This window comes from Protomyctophum bolini (assembly GCF_963924005.1).
Source record: "Protomyctophum bolini genome assembly, chromosome: 3".
NCBI classification, from domain to species: Eukaryota; Metazoa; Chordata; class Actinopteri; order Myctophiformes; family Myctophidae; genus Protomyctophum; species Protomyctophum bolini.
This window is the reverse complement of record NC_137864.1, coordinates 24,612,817-24,631,531: the sequence shown is the minus strand read 5'-3', so window position 1 is coordinate 24,631,531 and position 18,715 is coordinate 24,612,817. Positions and strand designations below refer to the sequence as shown.

At 39.6% G+C, this 18,715-nt stretch overlaps 2 protein-coding genes across 5 annotated transcripts in view; one reads left to right on the top strand and one right to left on the bottom strand.

Moving 5' to 3' along the window:
* Positions 1-1,642: 1,642 nt before the first annotated feature.
* Positions 1,643-18,715, bottom strand: part of micu3a (mitochondrial calcium uptake family, member 3a) — a gene marked incomplete at its 3' end in the record, with an annotated part of 61,181 nt that continues 44,108 nt past the window's right edge. For 2 of the 4 annotated variants that reach the window (XM_080793977.1, XM_080793978.1), the window contains 5 exons: positions 15,431-15,525; positions 14,385-14,556; positions 5,821-5,929; positions 5,092-5,249; positions 1,643-2,153 (listed from right to left, as the gene is read on the bottom strand). In XM_080793977.1, the coding sequence (XP_080650103.1) occupies positions 2,055-2,153; positions 5,092-5,249; positions 5,821-5,929; positions 14,385-14,556; positions 15,431-15,525 (633 nt within the window). Of the gene's footprint in view, positions 2,157-2,856; positions 2,926-5,091; positions 5,250-5,820; positions 5,930-14,384; positions 14,557-15,430; positions 15,526-18,715 lie in introns of those variants that run through there. The other 2 variants (XM_080793976.1, XM_080793979.1) reach the window with 2 other exon arrangements.
* Positions 9,946-13,275, top strand: LOC308313376 (lactose-binding lectin l-2-like; the record flags this gene model as incomplete). Its single annotated transcript, XM_080760475.1, has 4 exons — positions 9,946-9,974; positions 12,301-12,506; positions 12,820-13,010; positions 13,228-13,275. 4 exons carry the CDS (start codon positions 9,946-9,948, stop codon positions 13,273-13,275), a joined length of 474 nt encoding a protein of 157 aa, XP_080616601.1.

Sequence of the window (18,715 nt, the reverse complement as noted above, 5' to 3'; positions counted from 1 at the left end):
TGCCCTGACAACAACAACCCATTTGAGCTACATGCACAGCGCATTGTCACTGAACCCCAACAATTACAAGTTTTCCAAGTTTGTTTATTCATGCATTCGTACTGTTTTACATAATTGTGCAAAAGTGCAAAAGAAACATTAGAATGTATAAAGTAAATTTACGCTTAACCACTAAACCATATACTTCCTTGACCTTGACTAGTGTCCCCTCCAATCATGGCCATGGTCTATCAATCCCTTCACCAAAAATAGCCGATTGACAAGCTCACGGCGCGTGCTGTTGTGAGCTTGTAGATTTTCATGGAATGTTCACCGATTCGCGCCTTTTTCTTTTTTTACGATTACGACACGGCCAGAATTGGCTCGCTAGGGTTCAAGTGCTTCTTATCAGGATAGTGATCAAATGTATTCCCATTTACCATTCATTACAACCACCGCAAAGCAGTCTATATTCACTCACCCACACAATCATTAAAACAGTTTGTAATGAATCTTTTTATGAAGACAAATTACCTTATTGTCATTCATTTCATGTCATATACTGTAGGCCAGGGTTCCCCAATTGATTTTCCTCAAGGGCCATATTTTGACTAGGGTACCAGGCTGGGGGCCGAGTCCGCACGTGCGATTTTTCAGGGTAAGACCATTTGAAAAGGATGCCCAGTTTGACATGCATATGCTACTGACCCCCTTTTAATGCCATTTATATCTGGGACCCCCCCCAAACAACAACTTTATATACATATATTTTTTTGAAATTCTTCCAGGGGCCACAACGGGGGGGGGGGGGGGGGGGGGCTGCAAATGGCCCACGGGCCGCCTATTGGGGAACCCTGCTGTAGGCTATACAACTTAATGATGAGTAAACAAGTTATTTTCCCATCAAAATAATACTGTCAATAATCATTTTGATTGTTTGTGATTCATCTTCAGGACTTTGCACATGTTCAGTCAATACTATAATATAAGCTTACCGTAAACCAGTTTTGAGGGAATATTACATAGAATAGTGTAAACAGCACTATACATCCAATTCCATATATTATAATATTGTGTAGTGTTGTAGGATTATCAACTTTAGATTGTAGGTATTAATACAAAATAAATAATTGCAGTCATCTCAATCCACAGTGCTGGAAAAACTATTTTGGTTGCTATGGAAAACGGAATGGAATATTCATGTCATTCAGATTCTCTCATGCAACTAACAATATCAAACACTCATACACACAAAACAGAGATAAATGTAGGATTCCATATAAAAAATATTGAAATTATAAAACATTTCCCTTCTTCTCTGTCTTTCCCTCTCCATTATTGCTCTCCTGACAATAGTACAGTATAAAATTTGGTATAATGTGACATTGTAATCTGCCATGACCAGAGAGGCAGTTTTAAATTCATATAACCTGACACCTTTACAACAACTGTACAGAGTAAATTGCAGTGATACAAAATAAATGTCTGAAATGATTAAGATAATTTGAAGATCACGTCTTCAAAGACAAACTAAATATGAAATAAATAGTTTATACATCTGTTTAAATATATATATATATATATATATATATATATATATATATATATATATATATATATATATATATATATATATATATATATATATAATTTTAAACATGTTTTATTGATATGGTATATGGCATTGTTTGTGTTGTGGACCTGCGAGGATTGAAAAGTTAATGATAATGAAGTTAAAGATAATGAAGTTATTATATTCTGATGAGGCAAAGAATGCTCAGTATGTCATGTGAGCTTAAGGACAGGGTGAAACTGAATTAGAATATGATGACTAGTGAAACAAAAAACTATGAGATGATGCTGTTAGTAATTATCAGCATAGTGAACGACAGTCAGCTTGTAGCTGTGAATTTAAGGGGGTTAGATCTTGAAAACAGAGGGCTCTGGTCAGGGCTGAGGACTAGTAATAGTCAAAGTTTATGCTTCCTTTCTATTCTGCTGCTTCATCACCATCACTCATAATCACCCCCTGGCTCTCCATCTCCTCTGCTGTTGTCTCTCTCTGTTCCTGTTCTCTAGGCCTTCTCCTTGAACCTTCTCCAGAGCTTGCGGACATGTCTCCCAGCCTCAGTGCGAACACAGCCGGAGAAGGAGGCATGGTGGCGCTCGTTCACCTGGTAAACAAAGAGCAAAGACAAGCAAAGTTATGCTGGGAGCCAATACACTTAATTTATACTACAAAGGTCCAGGGAAAACATTTGTGTACCTCACTCACTCCTCAACTCTGTCTCATTCTCCTAGAGATGTTCTTTTATGCGATCAATTCTTCACACCAAATTAAAGCAATGGTGACAATGTGTAGCAAATAATTGCTACACATTGTTTGCTTGAAAAAAAAGGCTTACGACTCCCACTGCTGTACTCAACACCTACAATTCCAAGCAAATGCAAACTAAAAACTAGAATGATGCAATTGGCAATAGCAAGTATGGTTGCCTCTTGTAATACATTTTACTCTTTATCACAAGGGTACATACATGTAAGTAATAGTAATGCAGCATGCTGTTATATCTGTCATATGTCATACATCATAATAATGGAATAATGGAAAATCTCCTAAAACCCACTGCTACACTAAGAGGTTAGGTTAGTAATCACTGGAATCCATGTAATAAAAGCAATAAAACACTTGGGGTTGTGAGTTTTGCATTGTGTGAATAATACCCGTAGCTGTGGCATAATCAAGATATACCACTGTCTCTTGCACATTATTGCTTATTGTCTCCAATACACTCCAGGCTAAAACTCATTGGGCGTCACTGTGTTGGTTTAGGTTTTTCTTATTTCACTGCTATTCTATGTTGTTCATGTTTGTACTTATCTGCTTGCCAGCTCCTTCTTCAGGCAGGACCTAAAGGAAGTGAAGCGCTCCACAGCCTTGTAGCCCTGAGAGGCCGGAGGACAACGTTGTGGACAGAGAGGAGGAGAGACAGGCCAGCATGCAAAGAAATACAGCATGAGTCAGTCAGTCAGTCAGTCAGTCAGTCAGTCAGTCAGTCAGTCAGACAGACAGACAGACAGACAGACAGACAGACAGACAGACAGACAGACAGACAGACAGACAGACAGACAGACAGACAGACAGAGACAGACAGACAGACAGACAGACAGACAGACAGACAGACAGACAGACAGACAGGAGAGATGGGGTAGAACCAGATCAGATGAGGACCATGGGGCACGGACAGATTAGGGTAAGATTTATTATGAGTATATAGAATTAGAATTGAGGGAAAAAAGGGATTGAGGAATGAAATAGAGAAGGAAGGTGTAGATATATGGTAGATGCACAATACATGGAAGGAGAGTTAGAGGAGAGGGTGAAACGTAAAAGGGAGAAAACATGGTTAATAAGCCAAGAATGTGAAGCCAAGACTGAACCGAAAACTCATGGTAAAGAGCTGCTGGTTGTATTGTATTCAGAATGTCAAGGACATGCAACTTCATGCTGTGTCTGTAGTCTGAATGAATAAACTATACCAGATTAGGATCATCCTGATCTGAGATACCTAGGCTGTCCTCAACATTTCAGAAATTATTTAATAGAATTTCTAGAAAGAACAAGAAATAGAAAGGATAGCAATCTTATATTTTTTACTTAGCAGTGAAATCATCTTTGCTAATTCAAAATACCATCATGTTTGAAACTACAAACTAATTTGTACTTTCTATTGCTGTTATATGTATGTACCACTAGGGAGCAGCATCTGATTCCACTATGCTTATTCAATGCAACCTCCTCATGCTGTCACTGTGGAGCTGTACCAGCATTCAGCTACTGTAATTAAGATCAAACATGAGGAAAAATGCATTCTAATATGTTGCTAATATTATAAAATGTGGAATCACAAACTCTCAAAACTAAAGGAAAATAATGGCTGACATTGAATTATTATTGAGCATCATTGAACTCCTTCAACACCTTTGAACACACTTTTGGTGCTACTGAGTTTTCTACTTTCTAATTGTATAATATTGTATAATAGTATATATATATATGTATTGCTGATGAATTGAGTACAATGGAGCTTGTAGATCTGCTATTTTCAAAGGATTTTAATACATGGGGCAAACTTGTGAAATGGGGTCTAATGCATTGCATAATAATGATTACCTTTGGTACTATATTTTGATGCCAATACTTTTGTACTCTTATTCAAGCATATTTTGAACACCGAACTTTTACTTGTAATGGAGTATTTCTACATTGTGATATTGATACATTTTCATAACTGGGTGAACACGGCATCTACTGTCAAGGTGGTCACTTTCTTGTGCTACCATAGTGTCGGTTTAGAGTATGTTCAGTACTCAGTACTGTGTGTAGTACGAGTATAGTACTGCAGTGAATTATTCTACAATTGTACTACAAATGAAGCGACTGCAGCTCTTTCTGTATCTCAGGGTATTTTCCCCACATTAAAAATGTCAACCATTTTCAATAATTTTATGGTACTGCAGACTGCTACTGTAGTATACTGACATTCCTTTTGTTTCTGACCCTCTCTGTCTGTCTCACTCACTCACTCACTCAGACAAGGCACAGACAAATGGGTCTGTGGCAAAGACATGGTCTTGTCGGTGATTTTCTTTTTTACACACCATTATGTTTTTATTTTGAGCATATGACGCAGTAACTGAATGTCAAGTACACAGGTTTTCTTCAGAATATGTATGACATCGTTTTATTTGCAAAGGACCCCCATTAACTCTGAGAGTGTACAAATTGAACCAAATTGACCCACTCTCAGAGTCACAGACCTGTTAGGGTCATTTAGGGCTAGCTCTTCTAGCCAGCTTACGGTATATATTCTTCTGGTAATATTATTCAGTCATTTTGTATGTCCGTGGCAAAAATGGCATTTTGACCAAAATGTCCACCACAAGCCAGCATGGTGATGACCCGTGGAATATACACACACATGCATTGAAGATTATATCCCTTTAGTCGCAGACGACAACAAAAATGACGTATTTTATAGAACTGAATTTGCTGACAGAAATTGACACCTTTGTTTTGTGTGAAAAATAAAAGTATAAATGAGCACTGACCCTTCCTCCTCTGTGCAGCCGGTCCTTCATGATACCTATGAACTCTTTATAAGACAACTGGTCGTCATGGTCCTCATCGAAGATCTTGAATATGGTATTGACGAGGTGACGCGTCAGTTTCAAACCTGTGGCCACGTACACCGCCCGTGCAAATTCATCTGGTGCAGCCAGGAGGAGAGAATAGCAGTTCAAATATAATATATGTATAAGGAATGAAGGAGGAGGAGGAGGAGGAGGAGATAATAGCAGTTCAAATAGAATATATACGGAAGGCCAGAGAGCGAAAGAAGCTAATCCGTTAAGCTAACCTGTCTTTTTTGTATTCACAAATGAAAGACAGACAGGAACAGGGGTTGGAAACAGAGAGACACAGATGCTAGGTTCATGGTTTACCTGTTGTCTAGTTTCTTGACGCACTACACTGTTCTCTCTGCATTCTATGCATGTGAGTATTTACCTTGCTTATGGTAAGTCGCTCTGGTTAAGTTAAATTTGAAATGTAAGGAGTGATACTTGAAATGTATTGTTATTTTTTATGTTAAGCTTATGAATTGAATACATAGGACCCGAACGTACACACACACACACACACACACACACACACACACACACACACACACACGCGCGCGCGCGCACACGCGCACACACACACACACGCACACACACACACACGAGAGAGCCACTTCATAATTGACAATAATTAATAATCACCCCCCCCCCCCCCTGTACCTTGTCCAATGGAGCGGGCAGCAAAGTTGTACATTTGCATGGCGATGGCAAAGTCCTCCAGGTTGTTTAGGAACTGGAAGAAGGAGCGGAACTCGTCGAAAGTGATTCCCTGAAACGACCAGTAAAGACCAGAACTCAACCAATCGGCCAAGGAGCAGTGTCCAAAAACCATGACGAAAAATGTTCGTCACACTACCTTTTTTCACTGACGAAAACTAAACAAAAACTAAGCTATGATGACTAAACCTAAGAATAAATATATTGACAATTTTTTCAACCATTAAAAACTAGACTAACATGTTAGGACTAGTGGAGAATAGATCCAGTAGAAATAAACAAAGACCAACACATGACTAAAATATGACAGAATTGTATTTAAAAAAACTATGACTAAAACTAAATAAAAAATTGCTATCAAAATCAACACTGTTGAGTCTCACAGTTTCCCAGGGATGAGTCAAGATGATCAAATTCTTTATTAGGAATAACACTTTGAGATGGAACGGCTTGTAAAATTGAGAATGATGACGAGAGAGAAAAAATATGTAAATACATCCACTGTTGAAGAACGATCAGCTGTGCAACACAGATCACCGGCCAACATCCAGAATCACGTGTCATCCAATACGTAATGACATATCCCATGAAATGACACAATTAAAGGTATGGTAAGTTATACTGTATATTTTTGGTTAATAACAAAATGTTTTTATTTTTATTTATTTTTTGTTAAAAGGTTATGGTTCTATATTATATATATATACCGTTTGTTCAGTAACAGGGGTCTCCACGGTCTCTCCAGCTCTTTAATAAACAAAATGAACTTTCAAGTGGGTTGCCAATATAAACCAACCAGGAGAGAGTACCCATGTATCGGCTTCAATTTTAAAGTGTTACAGTTTCAATTTAGTCAATTTCTTTCGTTCTCTATCCTGATTGCTAGTAGACGGATTCTTCTTTTGTTTTTCACTTCTGTTATTATGAGTGTTCTTCAGTACTGTAGTACCACCTGGTATGGATGTTTGTCTGCAGCCCTAAAGTCACAACGGCTGCAACAACTGAACATTTGTTCAAAGATTGTTGGACAACAACTTCAGAAACTTTATACATCCACGTATGATAACAGCATCCTAAGGTTAGCAAGGAATATCACCTCTAATACTAAGCATGTGTTGTATGGAGAATATAGGTTGCTACCTTCAGGAAGGAGATATGGTGTACCAGCATACAATAAGGTCAGACTAAAGAGGTCCTTTGTCCACCAGTCGACCTTGAGGCTTAATCAGGAGATGTAGTAGCCACAGGATAATCTAAGCGGTGGATATTGCTCTTGTCTTCATGTCTTTATGTATGTAAATTGTCTTGTTCTTTGTGTTATGTCAAATGTGTGTATATGTGTTCTGCATACTTGGCTGCTGTGTCGCAAGACAAATTTCAGTGTGAACTGACAATAAAGTACTATATCATATCATATCATTGAATAAAATGTATCCTGGCCTGAAAATGCTTTTTCTGTTTACTAAAGAACTGGAGAGTAGACACAGGGGGACCCCTGTTACTGAACAAACACTATAGCGATAATTATGATCAGAATATAAAGCTATTTAACATCAATTTGAACAAAAACATATTGCGTAGTCACGTACCCTACCTTTAATGTCACAACACTGCCATTAATGGTGTAGTTGTATTTGCATGATGTTGTGCTTTCTACTGTAAGCAGCAGTGCTTTACCCCACAATATACAGTATGTGCATACAGTGATGTAAAGCCATTCAATCCACACAGTGCGTGACTGTTAGAGAAGTGACTAAGTGAGGGCCTGACTGTTTGAGGAGTGACTGTAACTTTTTCGTGGATGCAATTATGCTTTCAGAAAATGAGATGCTAATGGCCTATGAAGATGCATTGTTTGTGGGAGCTGGAAGGACACTGCTGACACATGCACTGTGTAATAAACTACAGTAATAACATGATAGATAGATAGATAGATAGATAGATAGATAGATAGATAGATAGATAGATAGATAGATAGATAGATAGATAGATAGATAGATAGATAGATAGATAGATAGATAGATAGATAGATAGATAGCCCTGCTGCTAGTGGTCGGATGTATAACACCAACCTGCTTCTTGCACAGCATGTAGAGAAGGAAGGGATAGAAACAATGTAACTGCAAGCATTGCATGTTGACATAAGAAAACCTGCTGCCACAAGGCCACTCTCTCAGATTTGATTTAATGAAAATCACATTCACAATGTTGATATGGTGTGGTCAGCAGTGGCATGGGCCCTATAGCAAGAAAATAATATTTTCTTGCAAAAAAGAAAAAAAGAAACACAAAAAATTGATCACAATGTTATTGTGATCACAATTTTTATTTTGTATACTTTTCGTTCTTTTCTTTTTACATACTATTATACTATACTAGTATACTATACTACTGTATCATCATAAGAACAGCTATGATGGTGAGCATGGAAATTGTGCTTTCCATACATGCACGCTTTATTTATATGATTTAAGTCTTTAAATCTTTAGTGGATACAAGGGGGTGCTTGACTGACAAAAACCGATTGACAGAGATGTCACTGTAATTGCTGCATGGTGCATGCACGAGCATGCTCACTGATTTCCACAGTGAGTCCAAAGTTTTGGAGGCTAGTGAAAAGTGTATTGATGTGTGGATTGAAACATGAATCTTCCAGGGCATTGATCTGCAATTACAGCAAGAACAGTTTTCCACTGAGGCAGCTGATCAGTACAACCATCGATTGGTAAACTGCTTTTGTGCTGAGTATGCACTCTTCTCTTCAACACCACCCTACTTTCAATTCATACACTTGCAAATAATATTATCATCTACAGTAGAACTTGATAGAAGTTACACTAGTTCAAGTGTGGGTTACGTAAAAGGCTCTTTGATGGTTGCTATCGAAAGAAAGGAGAGCATTAAGCCTACTTTTTATTTACCATTATGCGACAAAGTTTAATATAGACTTTACTAACTTTACTCATTTCCCCCTCTCTGACTAACTTACAGTTAGCTGAGTTTACAATTTACAATTTAGGAATTTAGCAGACGCTCTTAATCCAGAGCGATTTACATTAAGCAAGAACAAAAAAGTATGGCAATACATCATATACAAATGTAGTAGTTATCATGAATCCTACGTAAGCTAAGAATGTAACAGTGGAATATCTATATAATGAAACTATGCATATACTATATAGTGCTATGTTTACATAAAATGCTATAAGTCTACATAAACTGCCATCTAAGTCTACATAAAATGCTATCTAAGATACATAAGTTGAGCCTTTGCATACACCTGTAGGAGGTCGAGGCTAGGGCCAGTACTACGGAAGTGCTATGGGATAAGATGGAGTCTGAAGAGGTGCGTTTTCAGACTGCGGCGGAAGATTGGGAGTGAATCTGTAGTTCTGATTGCAATGGGAAGTGCATTCCATAGTTTTGGAGCCAGAAGGGAGAAGAGTTTGAGTTTGTTGTCCCAGCGTTTTTAGCGAGGGTACTTCCAGCTTCCCGGCTGATCTGAGAGCTCGGGAGGGTTTGTAGGGTGCAGTCAACGTTTTATCTATATTTTAAGTCATGCCATTATTTTCAGTGTGGTTCTAGTCTACAGTTGGTTCATGTGTAGAGCTGTGTCTACTTCAGCAAATACACATGGTATAGAATACTGTCTTCAGCTTGTCTTGCAACAATCGGGCAGTACCTTACGAGGCAGTGTCAGGTAAATAGCTCAAATTGAACACATTCGCTGCTCCTAGTGCAGGAATTTAGTGCATGTACTGTATGTGCATAAGTGTTTGTAAGAAAGACAGGCAGAGAGATATTCCTTGTTTGTGTGTGAATCCATTTGAGTGTACACATTCATATGCAGGTACTGTATTTGCCTGAATTTGTCTTTGTGGAGAGCATTTTGACTAAATGTAGATGAATTCCTGGTGTGTGTGTGTGTGTGTGTGTGTGTGTGTGTGTGTGTGTGTGTGTGTGTGTGTGTGTGTGTGTGTTCAGTGGAGCGTTGAGGTGTAGAGAGCCACACCAGCCTGGGGCAGAGCCAGTGGTGGGGAACACCTGACACTGGAGATGGCTAGTAGGATGGATCAGGGCGTTCGGGAACTGGAACAGTATAGAAGGGCTAAGTGGAATGGTGAGGGTTAGGAGAGGGGATGTCACTTCCTCACCACTCTGTAAGGCTGAGGCCTGTTCAAATCGGCACATGCATTATTATTCCCTCCATGGGAAAAAGAGTATTACATAATTGTGGTAAAGATATAATGGATTCCTTCTACAACTGATCCTACTCCAACATAGGGGGGGGGGGGGTTATAGCAATCGTTTGAACAGGCATAACTAATCATTTGGCCAAAAGCCATGGATTATGTGCCTTTACTCATGCATTGACACCATTTTGACCAGTTTGAAAAATGCTTAAACCTGTTTTTTATTTTAATTATATATATATATATATATATATATATATATATATATATATATATATATATAGCTGTATATATCAGGGGCCAAGGAATGCAGCAATAAGAAAAAGACTATATAGAGACCCTTTTTTAAAGACGTTTATAGTGCAGACAAAGCCAACTCGAGTTGTGAGAAATCATGACAATACACACAATGTTTTGGGCCGATCAAATCATTAGAAAGAAGAAAAAAAGGCAGGTTACAACACTTTTTGTTTTGTTTTTCTTCTATCAAATTATTTGATCTGCCCAAAACATTGTGTTTACTGTCATGATTTGTCTCAACTCGAGCTGTCCGCAGCGTAAACGTCTTTAAATTAAAATAATTGAAAAGTCTATGAGGAAAATGAACAGGGAATTATTTTCCGGGTCTCTCGTTGTCATGAAAGGGGGCGGGACTGTGACGCTCTATACAATACGCACAATAAGTGTTCATTTCAAGGGTAAGACCACTTTTGTAGAGGTTTTACTGAAGATCTGGATCTCAGTCCGGGTTTTCTTAGTAATAAAAATGGCAAAATCAAGGAAGTTAACATTTTTATAAAAAATTAATAAAAAAGCATGAGTTTTGGCACTAACTATAGAAGCTGGCCAAAACTGTGTGTGTGTGTGTGTGTGTGTGTGTGTGTGTTTGTGTGTGTGTCACGCTGTAGCACCACCGGCCCGCCAACAGAGGGCGCAGCTGTATCACACACAAAACACACACACACACACTCACACACACACACACACACACACACACACACACACACACACACACACACACACACACACACACACACACACACACACACACACACACACACACACACACACACACACACACACACTAAAAAAAGATTAACTTTTTTTTTTTAAGAACTTAAAAAAACTTTAAAAAGTACGTAATTTATTCTGATTGTTATTGCAATTTACGAGCTGCGTTCGCTTCCCGCGTTCCCGTGTCTTACTTGTCTATTTAGTTTAGTTTGTTTATGTACTTTGAGAGCGTACAATGTAAGTCAATGAGGAGCATATTTGAATTATCAATTTCGAATCACTGGAGCAATTTCTTTAATTTCTTGTCCACATTTGGAGTTACATCATGGCAAGGTACAGTAACTACACAACCCAAACCTCTACAAACCTCTCTTAAAGTGGTCTAGTTCAAAAGCTCAGAAGTCTCTCTTTCTCTCTCTCTCTCTCTCTTTCCTCCTCTGTCCAAAATTATGTCACGTGTGTGTGTGTGTGTGTGTGTGTGTGTGTGTGTGTGTGTGTGTGTGTGTGTGTGTGTGTGTGTGTGTGTGTGTGTGTGTGTGTGTGTGTGTGTGTGTGTGTGTGTGTAATGATGTGGGTCAAATGATTATGTAAACACCACAGCTGCTAGAGTATAGATTAATGAACAACTAGCATATCCATGTGTTTCTATTCACCGGGACAAGTATTCACACACAAAGCACACATCATGTATGCCTATGCATGTATTAAACACAGCTGAAACTCAGACTACTGTGAGTTAGAGCCATAATGTTAAAAAACAATAAACATTATAGTGTGAGGCACTGTCTCTTGACAGGATGACTCCTGAGGCTGAGTTTCTTAAGAGAAACATAAAAAGTAGACTTGGCTGCCACATTAAGTCATGTCTAAAAGCCAGACGTAAAAGCTAAAAGACAGAGCACAGCTTTATATTATGGGCTATATATCTTGCACCACCCCTTTACCCTTATCCCTATACTTATTTGCCATTTTTTACTATTTAAAAAAACCTTTTCAAATAGTTCAAATAGGCGATCTACAAGCTCACAACATGTAGATGTAGATCGGCTAGTTGAACTATTTGAAAATTATTTTCAAAATAGTAAAAAATGGCAAATAGGTTTAGGGATAAGGGTGGCGCAAGATGGAGCCCTATGTCCAATCACATTATTTCAGCTAGTGCAAACACCCACGCCCACCTATCAGCTGTCTATAACTCAGTCTGTCTTGTTCTCAGGAATAGTCAGACCAGCTCCAAGATCAAGGAGACCCCAATAAATCAAGCTCCACTTAGACAACCTCAGGTCGACATGCTGCTGATCCCTCATCTCCTCTGCTTGCTGGGCCTGGCTCTAGGCACAGTGCACACTGCTGCCTCGGCTGGAAACTGTCCAATGTTCTGGAACAGCTTCAATAATCACTGCTACAAATATGTAGCTACAGGTATGTACTATGTTGTGGTGCAAAGTAACTATCAAAGCAAAGAAATAATCAAGTGCTGCATTTCAGCAATTTATACTTAGTTGTACTTAGTATACATTTATCAGTACTTTATACTTCTTCTACTTTTCACTCATTATTTAAAAACTATAGTCATTAGTTGCTTCGCAGATTTAAATTATTATTACAAAACATATTATCCAAATGAGCCTTATTTTTCCGGTTTCAGCTAAATTGATGCAGGATGAGCTTGTAATTTTTATGTTGATTTCTACATTGATTGCTTTTATTTAAGTAAAACATTCCACCACTGCAGATATGACCTGGATCGATGCTGAGCTGAACTGTGTGTCTCAAGGTGCCAACCTGGTGTCCGTCCACAGTGCTGGGGAGCACAACTTTGTCCGAACCCTGATCAAGAACTTTGACCCAGCACAGGGATTTACCTGGATTGGCATGACTGACCTTCATAAGGAGGGTGGATGGCTGTGGTCTGATGGGTCCAAAGTGAGCTACACCTTTTGGACATTGGGAGAGCCCAGCAATACTGGTAGAAAGGAACACTGTGTGCATACAAACTATCCTACTACATGGAATGATGTACCATGTAGTAGGACTTATCCTTCTGTTTGTAAATCTCGTTCCTAATGACCGGTCCAATTTAATCATTGACTTGAACTGTGTCTGCGTAATAAAGGTACATTCAATCTATTCGTGTTTACAGATGCAAATCTGTGTCTCCATTGGAAAGGAAATTCACCTACTGTTGTAAACTCAACTATTCCACCTAGATATGCAAGAAGACATGTTTCTATTCACCTGGACAGTTATTCACACAAAAAACACACATCATGTATGCATGTATTAAACACTGACAGCTTAAAGGTAGACTACTGTGATTTGGAGCCATATAATGTTATAAACAATAAACAATATACATTCCATGCTCATACGGACAAACAGACAGACAGACTTTGCCGTGGCCAAAAAGCCAAAAAAGGTCAAAAGGTCGATCGAGCAAATCATAAACAATATATTTGTTATATAATCAGAAGACAGAAAATACTACAACTAAAACATATTCAAAAACTAAAACTAAAACCGAAAATAAATTAAAACAGTTCCAATGTTGAACAATCTTTAAAACTCTGACATCCGATTCAGATTTATTGAACAAGTTGGTTTGGTGATAATTTACTCATCCACTAATGTCACATGTAGTGCATCCATTTATCCCTAACTATTTTATAATGACAGAAAATGCTGGTGGTGGAATTGTTATTGGGTTAATGTCAGGTTTAGCATAGTTTTACTGAGGTTAGGGTTAAGATTAGGTTTAACATAGTTTTACTGAGGTTGGCACCTGTTGTCGCTGCTTGCAGCTATATTTTTTTATTTTTCAACAAAAAAGTTTAAGAAAAAGTGAAATTAGTCGCCACGTTGTGAGGGGTCCGCGGGCCAAATGCGGCCCGTGGGGCGACCCCTTTGTTAAGGCAATTATGTTTATGCACTGTCAAATAGGTCTACATCTATTCTAAGGTAGCATATAGCTGTATAGACATATATTATCCTGCTCATTACTGTGTACACAAATGTATTGTATACCGGTATGTATAAATCTCTGTTGGCCTAGATACATGTCCTGTTCTCAGCAATAGAGGTGTGTGCATTAAATAATGCATATTATCTGGGATCATTAAAAGGACAGAAGGGAAGGGTCAGAATGGGTTGGGTCATGGGAGAAGACTGTACTGTTTGGTTGTGGTGTGCAGCTCAGTGTGTGCATGAGTCCAGACCATGTCTTTCTTTGTGTATGCGTGATGTGCATGTGTACCGTAAGTGTGCACTTGTGCATTATACTGTACATGTGTGCATGTGTACCTTCTCGTCCGGTATGCACTGGCGGACGTTCTCCAGGTAAGCGTTGATGTTCTCTACGTTGGTGAAACGCAGGAGGATCCTGGCGAAATCCTCCTCGCTAATGGTGGCCATTCCTTTAGAATAGGTCAGAAACTCGATTTCCAACACTTCTGTCTGGAGGTTATCCATGAACCTAAAGGAGAAGAAGGAATGATACATCATTTAGTTGACATAGATCTGGTCTCTATACTGCCTCCCTCTGGTCAGCCGGGACGCCTGAAGAAAAAGGAACCGCTAATCCCCGTCAGGTGATAAGAAGTGGCCTGCTTACTCCTCATACATTGAAGGAAGCATGAGCTCAGTTTGGGGCTCTCCCTAGGGTGGCAGAGGAAGAGTAGCGCCCAGGATTATAGTTTAGCCGTAGGCTAAACTATAATCCCCCCCCCCCCCCCAGCTGAAAACCAATATATTTGGTTATTAGATGGAGCCTAGCCTGAGCTATAACCAATATACAGTAGCTTGGGCTCTGAGGAACAGCCAATTTGCAAAACCATGCCGTTTAGTTCCATTTTATCGGTACTGACTGAGATTGACTGAAAAAGCAGACATGTTGCATTGCAATTGTATCATCTATTAAAGTGGTTATCAACGGAGGTCCAAATGTACCCTTACGGGTCTGTAAAGATTGTGCAAATGAAGTAATGCAATGCCCATTTGGTTCCATTTGTACACTTTGAGAGGTACATGAAAACAGAGGATTTTCTTTTAGATATATTTTTGGGTCTTTTTCTGCTTTTATTGATAGGTTGAAAGTAGATTGACAGGAAATGGGGAGAGAGATGGGGGAGATGACATGCGGCAATGGCCGTCGGGATCAGGAGTCGAACCCGTGGCACGCCGCCAGGCTGGCTCAGCAGCCTAGGTGCCCAGACGGTTGAGCTAACCGTCCAGGCCAACACAGAGGATTTTAAAGTGTTGATTGGGGTCAGATAAAATAATATATCAAGGTCAGCAGTGGCCTACGGTGAAGAAAAATCACTGGTCTACATTATGACGGCCAAAAGTACCTGTAGAAGTCATCAAAGGTGAGCTCTGCCTTCCCTTTCTTCCCAAAGAAATGGACCAATAGGGTGGTGTCAATCATCATGTTCTCATCTGCACGCTGGGATTGGTCGTAACGTTGAATCGTCAGGAGGAAGAGACAAAGAGAGCCAATCAGAAACGGACAGGCGGGTATCGAGCACTGTGATTGGGGTGACTGGGAGGCATACATGATCAATCCATCATGGCAGCCACCATGCCAAGCCAGCCAGGAAGCAGATTTATCAATCGCACGTGTGCAGAATGTGCATCGAGGATGGCAACGACAAGCTGTCAATCAAAGAGTCAACCGGTCGGCACAGATTAACAGTCGGTGGCCATTGTGACGTCAACGGTACCAGTCTAGGCAGCAGTGGAATTTAACTTACATTAAGTCACAAGCTATTCATTTGGCCAATAACGTCTTATACACCCAATGAGATATTTTATGATTACTCAGCTGTTTCGAGTGGACACTTGTGGCCCTATTTTCACCAGTGGCACTCACTGGTGTGAGTGTGGTGTGGTGAGACAGTGGTGTTCTCTTTTTATAAACCTGCGGTATTTTTGCCAGTGCGTGCTGGTGTTCTCGTTTTATAAACCTATTTTTCGCCAGTGCCTTAACCCTTATCCCTAAACCTTTTCTCTATTTTGAAAAACATTTTAAAATTGTTCAACTAGTCGATCTACATCGACAAGTTGTGAGCTTGTAGAGCAGCTATTTGAACTATTCAAAAATGTTTTTCAAAATATTAAAAAACGCAAAGAAGTTGAGGAATAAGGGGTAGGCATTGGCGAAAATTGGACCCTAGGTTCTTGAGTTGAGCTGCTCACCTCCCTATCAAAAAAGAGATGTCCAGATATAACTATAACCTAGGCCTTCTGCAAACTGCTAATTAGATGAATCAATTCCACCCCTTAACAAATATACAGAGAAGTACTTTGTGACCACTTTGTTTTTAGAATGGGTCTTAACTTAGACCAGGTCTTTGGATCCGTTATATGATTAATTGATTATGATAATCATCTCTCAGAGAGGTCTCCATGCTACACAGACTGGTGTTGTTGGGAGTGCTGCGGCAGCAGAGTGAGCACCAGACTAGTTCAGTACGGATACAGGAGGTATAACAGACAGATGTGCACAGAGAGAGTCACCACACAGACATACAACACACAGAGACATGCCTATAGACACAGAAGCACAGACAGAAGATTGAAGACAAAGAGACAGAGACACAGAGAGAGGAAACGAGAGAGGCAAATCAGAAAGGAAACACAAAGAAATAATGAAAACTAGAAAAAGTGCCCCTAGGGGGCACAGGTCTCTACCAGGGCAGGTCAGGTCAGGTTGTGGCCTCCTGGTGGCGCTATAATAGGCCAATGTGAAAAGGGTGGCATTCCTTCTTGACTTGGATGGCAATTGGATGATTTGAGGCATTTTGTTTGTTTTGCAAAAATCCACCTGTTGGTGGCGCTATAACAGGCCAATGTGAAAATTGTGGGAGTGTGTGTGCAAAATTTGGCATCGACCGGGTTAACGGTGCTGGAGAAAGCTCTGGTAACAGACACACACACACACACACACACACACACACACACACACACACACACACACACGGACGGACGGACGGACGGACGGACGGACGGACGGAGTGCAAAACATACTCTCTCCCCATGCCTTCGGCCTGGTGGAGACAATTGACTGATGTTCAACTGAAACATGAGGCAACACGTTTTTCAGTTGGAAATCAGTAATTTCCGTCAAGCGACATGTTGTACGGCAAAGAATATCTTATGCAGCGGAGTATAGGAATTAGAGACAAATGAGGTGCAGCAATGGCACAGATACACACTAAGCTGAGACAGACAAGTCTTAAATCCACCACATATCATGCATTTCTGATCAGCAAAAGCCACATCAACAAACATCGACAAAACCTCAAACGGCAAACAGCAGCAAAAAACCCACAGCAGAAATGCAGAGAATGTGAGTCGATTACACCTTTTTCCGTCAATGTAACAGAATCTCAGGTGACGCCTTAATTGGAACTCTGTTTTCTTTCTTTTTGGTTCAATCTCTCAGTCTACCTTTCTCAGAGCTCACCTCTCTCTGTTTATGTATCCCCTTTCTCATTCCTATATCCTCTCTTCCTCCTCTACGTTGTGTGTGTGTGTGTGTGTGTGTGTGTGTGTGTGTGTGTGTGTGTGTGTGCTTAGTAAAATGATCCTGTGGCCATTTGGAAACTCTTTCAGGAGGCTCTGTTGTTTGTTCTGTTTGCTCAAGCTTTGTAAGCTGTTGTTTAACACTCTTTTAACCACTTAAGCCTATTTAGCTGATCTACAAACTCACAGCACGTCGCATCACGGTGTGTTTTGAGCTTGGTTCTTTTAAAATGTGTGATAAATCGCAGGGGGAAAATGTCAAATACAATATAATGGCATGAGCAAAAATAGGGTGAAAGTGGTTCATCTCACCGACACTCTGGATTGTACTGTGTTCAAACTGTACTCATGTGCACATGTGTACTGTGAGTTTTTAGAAAATGTCACCTATAATAATACCATGCCCATAATAGGGTTATGTCCAGGTTGACAAATATATTTCTTAAATAAGTGCACACAAATCTGCAAACAAACTCCTACTCCATGTTCCCGACACCAAACTACGCACCATGGGGGACCGGGCCTTTTGCTCAGCAGCACCACGTTTGTGGAATAGCCTCCCCATGGACCTGAGAGTGCCACAGACTGTGGCATGTTTTAAAACAGGCCTGAAAACCTTCCTGATCCGAAAGGCCTTTTTGTGCTGAACTGTTTTGCACTGTTTTTGTTAAACCTGTTTTTAACCTTTTATGATATCGTATGTTTTTAAACCTTGTAGCACTCTGAGATTCCCTGTGAATGAAAAGTGCGATATAAATAAAATTCATTATTATTATTATTATTACAAAGGACTAATTTAGTAATTTCAAAGATAACTCATAACATTTTGCATAGTTATATTTACTGCAATAAGTATGTAAATAAGTAAGACTATATACTGTATACTGCAATATGTGTATAAAGTGTTCATTCAGTAGGAAATCTAGGAATACATTTCTACTGCATTTGGTATCCCATGAATCCATCACTTTGAGTTTATGGTTATGCATAAATGTGTGCTTTTATAGCGGTTCTAAATACCCAGCCAGAGCCGGGGCAGGAAGACGGCGCCAGTGACATGACAAAAAAAGCCAATTTTCTTCTCTCTTTCTCCCCCTCACTCTCTCCTC